General features: G+C 43.4%; 1 protein-coding gene across 5 annotated transcripts in view; it reads left to right on the top strand.

Moving 5' to 3' along the window:
* Positions 1-12,360, top strand: part of SYPL2 (synaptophysin like 2) — a 46,072-nt gene that overhangs the window by 27,079 nt on the left and 6,633 nt on the right. For all 5 annotated transcript variants that reach the window (XM_056557865.1, XM_056557863.1, XM_056557862.1 and 2 more), the window contains one exon: positions 11,216-11,414. In XM_056557865.1, the coding sequence (XP_056413840.1) occupies positions 11,216-11,414 (199 nt within the window). The remainder of the gene's footprint in view (positions 1-11,215; positions 11,415-12,360) is intronic.

Here is a 12,360-nt window from a genome sequence, read left to right on the forward strand (position 1 = left end):
AAAATGGACAGAGATGTCAGCAGAGAGCACTATACTCGGGATTCAGCAGAAAATAATTTCCTCTGTAGTATTCAGCAGCTTATAAGTACTGGAAGGATTAAGATTTTTTAATGGAAGTAATTTACAAATCTGTTTAACTTTCTGGCACCAGTTGATTTAAAAAAAAAAAAGTTTTCCATCGGAGATATTAACCCCTTAGCGCATATGGATGTTTATGAAGGTCCATATGCGCGTCTCCATATATAATAAGCGTTCACGAGGTGAGCTCGCATCATACCCGTGGGTCCCATTTGCTATAAGCAACCAGGACCCACGCTAATGCCGGACATCGCCGATCGGGCTAATGTCGAGCATTAACTCTTTAGACGCGGCGATCAACTAAAAGTGAAAGTGAAAGCATCCCGGCTGCTCAGTTGGGCTGATCGGGACCATCGCGATAAAATCGCGATGTCCCGATCAGCTAGGACGCAGCAGGAGGTCCCTTCACCTGTCTTCTGCGCGTCCCATTGTCGATTGATTGCTCCAAGCCTGAAATCCAAACTTGAGCAATCAACCGCGGATAACACTGATCCCTGCCATTGAATGGCAGTGATCAGTGTATTGAATCAATGTACTGCATGTTATAGCCCCCTATGGGGGCTATAACACTGCAAAAAAAAAAGTGTAAAAAAAAAAAAGTTAATAAATGTCATTTAACCCTTTCCCTAATAAAAGTCCAAATCACCCCCCTTTTCCCATTAAAAAAACAAACATGTAAATAAAAATAAACATAAACTTATGTAGTATCGCCGCGTGCATAAATGTCCGAACTATAAAAATATATCATTAATTAAACTGCACGGTTAATGACGTACGCGCATATAAATTCCAAAGTCCAAAATAACATATTTTTGGTCACTTTTTATATCATGAAATAATAAATAAAAAGCAATCAAAAAGTCTGATCAATACAAAAATGGTACCGCTAAAAACTTCAGATCATGGCGCAAAAAATTAGCCCTCATACGGCCCCAAACGTGGTAAAATAAAAAAGTTTTAGGGGTCAGAAGATGACAATTTTAAACGTATACATTTTCCTGCGTGTAGGTATGATTTTTTCCAGAAGTACTGCAAAATCAAACCTATATAAGTAGGGTATCATTTTAATCGTATGGACCTACAGAATAATGATAAGGTGTCATTTTTACCGAAATATGCACTGCGTAGAAACAGAAGCCCCCAAAATTTACAAAATGGTGTTTTTTCTTCGTCGCACAATGATTTTTTTTTCCGTTTCGCTGAAGATTTTTGGGTAAAATGACTAATGTCATTACAAAGTAGAATTGTTGGCGCAAAAAATAAACCATCATATGGATTTTTAGGTGCAAAATTGAAAGGGTTATGATTTTTAAAAGGTGAGGAGGAAAAAACGAAATTGCAAAAACGTCAAAACCCGTGGTCCTTAAGGGGTTAAGGTATGATAAAAATCAGCATGGAAAACTGGTATCTGAGCAGGGCCCTTGCTACAGATCCAGTTATATAGCATATGTAATACAAATTAGCAGATAAAATACAGTGTAAAAACACATATATCGAACAATAATGATACAGGGTCAGTTTGGGAAAATAAAATACTAATAAAAAGCAGTATTCCCCTTTTCTGTAAAAGTTCAATAGTGCCTTGAGAAAGTAAATGCCATTGGAGTCAGTGGAGCAACGATAGATGTGATCGGCAGTAGTTGTCTCCAATAGCAACAGTCTGGTATTTTATCTGCCCTGGAGGACTCTGGGATTAGCAGATATAGATAAGTAACAAGTTCAATTCAGAAGATCTTTCAGAGAGGTAAATAGAGGTAAATACATGAATGGATGACTCTGCAGGTAGGCACAGGCTGCTCCCGGCCTCTGGGTGAATGTTGCCTGTGGTTGCCAATGTATCAGCTTGTGCTGGTGAAGGTGTCGCTGTGAGCAGGGTATGAGCTTGTCTTGCGGGAGGAAGCTGGCAGGTTCCGCTGCAAGGTGGCACGGATCATCGTCCTGCTTGATGTCAGTGTCCGGGCAGAGGGATCTGGTCGGTGAAGACTCTGTTGCCGGCGTCCTTGTGCAACAGTTAGAGAATTCAGGCCTCCTGGTAGGGAGACTGCAGCGCTTGAGAGGTAATCGCGCATACAAGGCAAACTGTATATCAAATTGTAGCAGCAATAAAATGGCAGTACTGGGCAAATGGTGGTCAGACGCGTTTCGGGGAAGTACCCCTTTTTCAATGGCTTGATGTGGCTGTCTTTGCTAGAGTGAGTTTTTATAGTGTGCCAAATTGATTAATTGGTATCCTGGTGATGGTATTTGTAATAGATGACATGGATTGGGATCAGGGGTTGTGTAACTGCTTGAATGAGAAATAAACTGCGAGTGCAAATGCATAAAATACGCAGTGTTTGTGAAAATGAAACAATCATATAATTGATAAGAGGGTATAGATTTTATTACCAGCTAAATTTTACAAGTTTCCGAGAAACACAGTAACAGAGCTAGTGTATAGTTGTATGAGTATATGAATATGTGAAATAATACAATATATGGAAAAGAAATAGAAAATTAGATGAGTATATAGCATAGTGCATATTACAAATAGATTTGTAAATTACGTCTTTTTAAAAATCTTAATCCTTCCAGTACTTATCAGCTGCTGTATGCTCCACAGAAAGTTGAGTTGAGTGTGGTCAGAGTGGAAAGAACAACTCAACTTCCTGTTTAATCTGTTTAATTTTCTGGAACCCGTTGATTAGAAACAAATTGTTTTCCACCGGAGTACCCTTTTAACCCCTTAACAACCACGGACGTAAATGTACGTCCTGGTGTGGCGGTACTTAGCGCACCAGGACGTACATTTACGTCCTGTGTATGACCGCGAACAATGGATGGGTACTCGCGTCATACACGGCAGGCAGGGAAGCTCCGGTAATGGCGCAGATGTCCGCCATTAATCCCTCAGATGCCGTGATCAGTACAGATCCCGCCATCTGCGGCAATGCGCATGTTAAAATAGATGATCGGATCACCTGCAGCACTGCCGCGGGGATCCAATCATCTGTAATGGCGGACGGAGGTCCCCTCACCTACTGAAAAATAAAAAAGTTATAGGTGGTAAAAATAGGGCGATTTTATATTACTGATTTTGTACAAAAAGTTTTATATTTTTGTACCGCTTAAAAAAAAAATCTCAAAGTATCTAGCCATGGGTATCATTTTAATCGTATTGACCCACAGAATAAAGAACAAATATAATTTTTCCCGCTAAGTGTACAGTGTGAAAACAAAACCCTCCAAAATGTGCAGAAATTATGGTTTTCATTTAAATTTCCTCCCTAAAAAAATAATTCTTTGGGTTCGCCATACATTTTTTCGAAAAAATTAGAAGTTTCCTTACAAAGTTAAATTGGTCTGTAGATGTAAATATAAAAGAGTTATGGGTTTTAGAAGGCTAGGAGGAAAAAACGAAAACGCAAAAATAAAATTGGCCTGGTCCTTAACCTCTTAAGGACCCAGGACGTACGGGGACATCCCCGCACCCTGGGCTTTAAGGACCCAGGACGTCCCCGTACGTCCTGGCGTTTTCCGGTCCCTGCCGCACGTCAGGCAGAGATCGGAAGCGGATGCCTGCTGAAATGCTTCAGCAGGCATCCAGGGCAAACGCCGAGGGAGGCCATGTCTGCCCCCCATGTCGGCCATCGTCGCAAATCGCGAGGGGAATCGCCCTTGCGATCTGCTGCGATACCGGGCTGATCGGGTCTCTGGGACCCGACCGCCCGGTAATTTTGCATGATCCCGGTTGTCACAGACAGCCAGGACCATGCTAAAGTATAGGAGCGAGGTGGCAAGCCGGCCACCTCCTCCTATTCCCTGCGATTCTTCGGTTAGCTAACCGACCAATCGCGGGGGGGGCGGTTACTTCCTCCCACCCTGCCCGGCCCCTGGAAGTCCGGAGAGAACGGGAGGAAGACCGGAGGACGCGGCGGGGGACGGGGGAGTGCTGGGGACCGGCCCCGGTACTTACCTCGTCCCTGAAGACCCAGATCCCGGAGGCGGTGGCGACAGGTGAGTTGATCTTCGGCGGCGGCGCGGGAACTTTGCAGCAGTCCAGACCTCCGTAAAGCGATCTGGACTGCTCCATCTGGTCCCCTTACACTACAACTCCCAGCATGCCCAGACAGCCCTTGGCGTCTGGGCATGCTGGGAGTTGCAGTTTTGCAACATCTGGAGGTCCACAGTTTGGAGACCACTGTGCCCTTCCAGATGTTGCAAAACTACACATCCTCAGCATGCCCTTACTGTCCAGGCATGCTGGGAGTTGTAGTTCTGTAACATCTGGCCCTTCAGATGTTGCAGAACTATAACTCCCAGCATGCCTGGACAGTTTTGACATACTGGGAGTTGTAGTTTTGCAACATCTGGAAGGGCACAGATTGGAAACCACTGTATTAGTGGTCTGCAAACTGTAGTCCGATGTTGCAAAACTACAACTCCAAGCATGCTGGGAGTTGTAGTTCGGCAACATCTGGCTCTAAATATGTTGCCGAACTACTACTTCCAGCATGCCTGAGAATGTTTGGGAGTTGTGGTTTTGCAACAACTGGAGGCACACTGGTTGGGAAACATTGTCTGTTTCCTAACTCAGTGTTTCCCAACCCGCGTGCCTCCAGCTGTTGAAAAACTATAACTACAAGCATGCACTGATAGACTGTGCATGCTGGGAGTTGTAGTTTTGCAACAGCTGGAGGTTCCCCCCCCCCCTTTGAATGTACAGGGTACATTCACATGGGCAGGGGGCTTACAGTGAGTATCAGGCTGCAAGTTTGCGATGCAGCAAATTTTGCGCGGCAGCTCAAACTCGCAGCGGGAAACTCGCTGTAATCCCCTGCCTGTGTGACTGTACCCTAAAAACACTACACTACACTACACTAACACAAAATAAAATAAAAAGTAAAAAACACTACATATACACATACCCCTACACAGCCCCAGTCCCCTCCCCAATAAAAATGAAAAACATCTGGTACGCCACTCTTTCCAAAATGGAGCCTCCAGCTGTTGCAAAACAACAACTCCCAGTATTGCCGAACAGCCATTGACTGTCCAAGCATGCTGGGAGTTTTGCAACAGCTGGAGGCACCCTGTTTGGGAATCACTGGCGTAGAATACCCCTATGTCCACCCCTATGCAAGTCCCTAATTCAGGCCTCAAATGCGCATGGCACTCTCACACTTCGAAGACCTGTCGTATTTCAAGGCAACAGTTTAGGGCCACATATGGGGTATTGCCGTACTCGGGAGAAATTGCCTAACACATTTTGGGGGGCTTTTTCTCCCCTTATGAAAAGGTGAAGTTGGGGTCTACACCAGCAAGTTAGTGTAAAAAAATAAATTTTTTGCACTAACATGCTGGTGTTGCCTTATACTTTTCATTTTGACAGGAGGTAAAAGGGAAAAAAGCCCCCCCAAAATTTGTAATGCAATTTCTCCCGACTACGGAGATATCCCTTATGTGGGCGCAAAGTGCTCTGGGGGCGCACAACAAGGCCCAGAAGGGAGAGTGCACCATGTACATTTGAGGTGATTTGCACAGGGGTGGCTGATTGTTACAGCGGTTTTGACAAACGTAAAAAAAAACAAAAAAAAAAACACATGTGACCCCATTTCGGAAACTACACCCCTCACGGAATGTAATGAGGGGTGCAGTGAGAATTTACCCCCTACTGGTGTCTGACAGATCTTTGGAAGAGTGGGCTGTGCAAATTAAAAATTTTGTACAGCCCACTGTTCCAAAGATCTGACAGACACCAGTGGGGGGTAAATGCTCACTGTACCCCTTGTTACATTCCTCAAGGGGTCTAGTTTCCAAAATGGTATGGCATGTGGGGGTTATTTTGCTGTCCTGGCACCATAGGGGCTTCCTAAATGCGACATGCCCCCCGAGCAAAATTTGCTCTCAAAAAGCCAAATATGACTCCTTCTCTTCTGAGCATTGTAGTTCGCCCGCAGTGCACTTCAGGTCCACTTATGGGGTACCTCCATACTCAGAAGAGATGGGGTTACAAATTTTGGGGGTATTTCCTGCTATTAACCCTTGCAAAAATGTGAAATTTGGGGGGGAAACACATTTTAGTGAAATTTTTTTTTTTTTTACGTATGCAAAAGTCGTGAAACCCCTGTGGGGTATTAAGGCTCACTTTATTTCTTGTTACATTCCTCAAGGGGTCTAGTTTCCAAAATGGTATGCCATGTGTTTTTTTTTTTTTTGCTGTCCTGGCACCATTGGGGCTTCCTAAATGCGACATGCCCCCGAGCAAAATTTGCTCTCAAAAAACCAAATATGACTCCTTCTCTTCTGAGCATTGTAGTTCGACCGTAGTGCACTTCAGGTCAACTTATGGGGTACCTCCATACTCAGAAGAGATGGGGTTACAAATTTTGGGGGGTATTTTCTGCTATTAACCCTTGCAAAAATGTGAAATTTGGGGGGAAACACACATTTTAGTGAAATTTTATTTTTATACATATGCAAAAGCCATGAAACACCTATGGGGTATTAAGGCTCACTTTATTCATTGTTACGTTCCTCAAGGGGTCTAGTTTCCAAAATGGTATGCCATGTTTTTTTTTTTGCTGTTCTGGCACCATAGGGGCTTCCTAAATGCAACATGCCCCCCAAAAACCATTTCAATAAAACGTACTCTCCAAAATCCCCTTGTCGCTCCTTCGCTTCTGAGCCCTCTACTGAGCCAGCCGAACACTTTACATAGACATATGAGGTATGTGCTTACTCGAGAGAAATTGGGCTACAAATATAAGTATAAATTTTCTCCTTTTACCCCTTGTAAAAATTCAAAAATTGCGAGTGTAAAAAATTAAGATTGTGAATTTTCTCTTTCACTTTGCTGCTATTCCTGTGAAACACCTAAAGGGTTAAAATGCTGACTGAATGTCATTTTGAATACTTTGGGGGGTGCAGTTTTTATAATGGGGTCATTTGTGGGGTATTTCTAAGATGAAGACCCTTCAAATCCACTTCAAACCTGAACTGGTCCCTGAAAAATTGTGAGTTTGGAAATTTTGTGAAAAATTTGAAAATTGCTGCTGAATTTTGAAGCCCTCTGGTGTCTTCCAAAAGTAAAAACAAGTAAATTTTTTTTATCCAGACATAAAGTGGAAATATTGTATATGTGAATAAAAAAATTATTATTTGGAATATCCATTTTCCTTACAAGCAGAGAGCTTCAAAGTTAGAACAATGCAAAATTTTCTAATTTTTCATCAAATTTTGGGATTTTTCACCAAGAAAGGATGCAAGTTACCACAAAATGTTACCACTATGTTAAAGTAGAATATGTCACGAAAAAGCAATCTCGGAATCAGAATGATAACTAAAAGCATTCCAGAGTTATTAATGTTTAAAGTGACAGTGGTCAGATGTGCAAAAAATGGCCGGGTCCTAAGGTGTAAAATGGCTGGGTCCTTAAGGGGTTAAACGGGTACTCTCATTATAACAAATTTTTGCTACTGCACTCTTTATGGTAAATAAAAAAGATTTCTAATATACGTTGGTTAAAAAAAAAAAAAAGTTTTCTATGTTTTATCTGTGCTTAAAAAAGCTCAAGAGCACATTTTCCCCCATCTCATACACAGACTTAGGACCGAAGCCCAAACACAGGAAGTGCAGCCTGTAGTGCTGAGGGTGTGTGTCCAACCAACAGCATATGGCAGTTAAGTGTGAGAGGAGCTATGATTGGATGAGGCTGGACACCCCCCCCCCCCCCCCCTTCAGCACTCCAGGCTGCACTTTCTGTGTTTGGACCTCGGTCCTTAGTCTGTGTATAAGATGGGGGAAAATGTGCTCTCAAGCTTTTTTTAAGCACAAATAAACCATAGAAAACTTAATTTTTTTTAAACAAAGTATATTAGAAATATTTTTTATTTACCATAAGGATTGCAATAGCAAAAATTAATTTTAATGAGAGTTACCCTTTAATGTTAAAATGGGAATAGTCCTTAAGGGTTAAAGAGATTTACCATGAAGGTAAATAGGTCTAAACTGATGCATTATGTGAATGTAAATAAATTTGCAAATACAAGTTATCAGAAATCAATTGTGCTTGTTGCAATGGGATACGTCTTTTAACCCCTTGAGGACCCAGGGCGTATGGGTACGTCCTGGCTCCTTGGTACTTAACCCAGGGCGTACCTGTACGCCCGTGGGAATTTCATTCAGCAGGCACCCCGTGCAAACCCCCTGTCAATACATACCGGCGATTTGTGGCTATTCCGGATCGGATCTCTGGTGACCCGGAAAAAAGGGGTGAATGGGGCTGTCTGAGACAACCCCATTCACACTTACCCAGCAGGAGTGAGGTGGCACGGATGCCGCCTCATGATCACGTGATTGATCGGTTGGAACAACCGTCAAATCACAACCCTGCTGGGCGGTGATCGGGACAGCGACGGGGGTGGCAATGGGGGCCAGCAGGGGTCTCTTACCTCTACCTGGCCTGGCGGGGGTCCCCTCAGGAGTGGCGGCGGTGGTTCCAGCAGCAGGAGGGTGGCAGCAGTGGCGGCGGTCCCGGCAGCAGGATACAGTAGGGTGGTGAGGCCTGTTCACCTCCAGGTGTTGCTTAGCAACAACTCTCAGCATGCACAGCCAAAGGGCATGCTTGGAGTTGTAGTTTTGCAACAGCTGGAGTTCCAACTACAACTTCCAGCATGCCCTTTTGTAGTCTGTGCATGCTGGGGCTTGTAGCTATGCAACAGCTGGAGGCACATTTTTTCTATGAAAAAGGGTGCATCCAGCTGTTGCATAACTACAACTCCCAGAATGCACAGACTACCAAAGGGCATGATGGGAGTTGTGGTGCATCCAGCTGTTGCATGACTACAACTCCCAGAATGCACTGACTACCAAAGGGCATGATGGGAATTGTAGCAGTGTGCCTCCAGCTGTTGCAAAACTACAACTCCCAGCATGCCCTTTGACTGTGAATGCATGCTGGGTGTTGCAGTTTTGCAACAGCTGGAGACACATTGGTTGTGTCCTTACTCAGAGTTTTGCAACCAGTGTGCCTCCAGCTGTTGCAAAAACACAACTCCCAGCATGCATTGAGAGACTGTACATACTGGGAGTTCTAGTTTTGCAACAGCTGGAGGCACACTGGTTGCAAAACACTGAGTTAAGTAACAAACTTTGAGTGTTGCGCAACCAATGTGCCTCCAGCTGTTGAACAACTACAACTCCCAGCATGTTTGGTCTGCCAGTGCATGCTGTGAGTTGTAGTTTTGCAACAGCTGGAGGTTTGCACCCCCCCCCCCCCCCCCATTTGAAAAACAAAAAATCTCAGTATTGCTGGACCACCACTGACTGTCAAGGCATGCTGGGAGTTTTGCAACAGCTGGAGACACCCTGTTTTGCAAACACTGCAGTAGGGTTTTTTGGTTGCAGATGCAAATCCCCAAAATAGGCCTCAAATGTGCATGGTGCTCTCTCGCTTTGGAGCCCTTTCGTATTTCAACGCAACAGTTTAGTGCCACATATGGGGTATTTCCTTACTCGAGAGAAATTGGGTTACAAATTTTGGGGGACTTTTTCTCCTTTTACCCCTTGTAAAATTTCAAAAACTGGGTCTACAAGAACATGCCAGTGTAAAAAATGAAGTGTAAAAAATATGACCAGTCATAGATGAGTTAAAGAGGACTCCAGTGGCAACCAGTAAAGCTCTGGTGAACTCCATGCCCAAGAAGCTTAAGGCAGTACTGGAAAATAATGGTGGCCACACAACATATTGGCCCTTATGTACTAACTTTTGTGGCCAAGGTTTAGACAATAATGGCTGTGTGTTGAGTTATTTTGACATATTCAAGCATGTCATATGAAAATATATAATACAAGGAAGTCTTGCTCTCTGGCTGAATAAATGGGAGTTTTACTCTCTGACTGAATATTTACTGGCCATTATAAGGTAAATATACTTCATACATTAAGTACTGTCATATCTCTATATCACAGGCTGTTACACTAAATCCACTTGGCAGGAGGGGGGAGTAAGCACTAATGGCTTCTAGGAAATTGAGTTTAGAGAAAAATAGGTGAAAGTCAGTAGCTCCGCCCACCACACAGATTTTCATTTTGAAAGGGGGGGGGGGGGATAAAAAGAAGACAGAAACAAATAAATAATTTCATTCAAACTAACAAAATATTACGTTTGCTTTGGAAAGTGGATCATGGTAAAACTCCTTTAAAGGGGTACTCCGCCCCTAGACATCTCATCCCCTATCCAAAGGATAGGGGATAAGATGTCAGATCGCCGCGGTCCCCCACTGTCATTACTGCACAGAGCGAGTTCGGGGCCGGTGCATCGTTACGTCAGGGCTCCGCCCCTCGTGATGTCACGGCCCACCCCCTTCAATAATAGTCTATGGGAGGGGGCGTGGTGGTCGTCACGCCCCTGCCATAGACTTGCATTAAGGGGGCGGGCCATGATGTCATGAGGGGTGGAGCCATGACGTCACGCTGCCCGGTCCCCTGTATCGCCCGTCATTACGCACAGAGCGAACTTGCTCTGTGCAGTAATGACAGCAGGGTGCCGCAGCGGCAATCCCGGGGGTCCCCAGCAGCGGGACTGCGGCGATCTGACATCTTATCCCCTATCCTTAGGATAGGGGATAAGATGTCTAGGGGCGGAGTACCTCTTTAAGCACTTCAGAGCTATAGTCACCTTTGAATGTATTTTTATTATTGCACTATATTTATCTTGGTGTGATCAAAATCAATATTTTTTTGTGCACCATACGTACTATGCAATTATAGAACATGCATTCAAAGACCTTCACAGCCTGAAAGCCAGCAGTTGTGAATACAGTTTTTACAAAGACTGCCAAAGTAACAAAGAATTCAGCTGGTGCAGAGGAATCCCCGGAGCTGACCACACACATGCCTGTGGATTTTATGATGTTTCAAGAAAATCAGATGATTATATCGCTGGCTGACTACCATCTTCCTTAAAACTAGATATTTAATTATACTTCCTCATTTGTTATGATTTGCCCTTCAGTATTATGTTAGCATTTACATATTCATCCTTTGTTTAAATGTATACATGCTTATAGAGTAATTATGTTATTAATCCTGTATATCTATGCTTACCACTAATTCAGCATTATGTGTTTGACTGTGTCTTTGTATATATCTTTAGGCTATATCGACAACGCTATGAGATGCCAGCCTGTGGTGAACCTGAAAGTCGTATTTTGCACCTCTCAGGGGATTTCTCTGCACCAGCTGAATTCTTTGTTACTTTGGCAGTCTTTGCTTTCTTGTATTCCATGTTTGCATTGGTAATTTACTTGCTCTTTCATGAGCGATACACGCAAATACGGAGAGTTCCAATTGTGGTAAGTGGCTTCAGTGGGATGAATTGTTAGTGAACTAAATAAGACTCAAAAGGAGGAACATTGGGGAACTATGTGATATAGTCCAAAGACAAATTCATAGTTGTGCTGTTAGAAATAGAAAGCAGCCTTTCTGTCCGACAGTTCCCTAACAGCTTAGCTAAGTCCCTGTAATGACTTTACAGTACCTTATCTACAGATCTTTAAAAAGTTCACAACTTAATCTGACAGCGAGTCTGATAGAACCAAGGGCTGAAACCAAATATAGGTTAAATGGGCTTTCCAGGCAAACACATAAATTTTACTTGCCCTGAATTTGATATTAAAAACTTTTAATATACTTTCGTAATGGATGTCTCTCGTATCCATTGTTTTGGCCACCTGCAAAACCACTTGAGTTTTTGCCTCACCATGCTGACAAAAGTTCACCTGATGGCAGTGGTGGTGACATCAACAACTATGAAGGTTTTTTGGCCATAGTATGAATAACACCTTAAAGAGTACCTGTCACCAAACTAAACTTTTATTATAATTTCCCTTATGTAATTATAAGACACTTTGCCATTTAGTTGCTGTTAAAATGCTGTTACAATTCTCAGCCTTTTTTATGTTTTTAATGTGATTGAAAAAACAGCCACTAGGTGTCTCTGTTCTGTTCCCTGACGCAAGTCAAACAGTTAGTTTGGTCTCCTCCCGGCCTGGCAGAAGACAAAACTCAGGAAGTATGTGCAGGGCATGGTAAGGCACAGCTCTCACAGGCTTCAGTGACATTGTGCCTGCTGGGGAACACCTACTCTCTCCTGCCAGGAGCTCACACAATGTGAGCAAGGGGAAAGGTATGATACATGGCCTTTTAAGGCTCTGACTTTTTTTTTCAAGGGCAGGAGGGGGTGTTAGGAGTAGTTAGGGAATATAATCTGAGTTAAATTCGAAAATATGGTTTGATGAA

The sequence above is a fragment of the Hyla sarda genome, chromosome 2, assembly GCF_029499605.1.
Source record: "Hyla sarda isolate aHylSar1 chromosome 2, aHylSar1.hap1, whole genome shotgun sequence".
NCBI lineage: Eukaryota > Metazoa > Chordata > Amphibia > Anura > Hylidae > Hyla > Hyla sarda.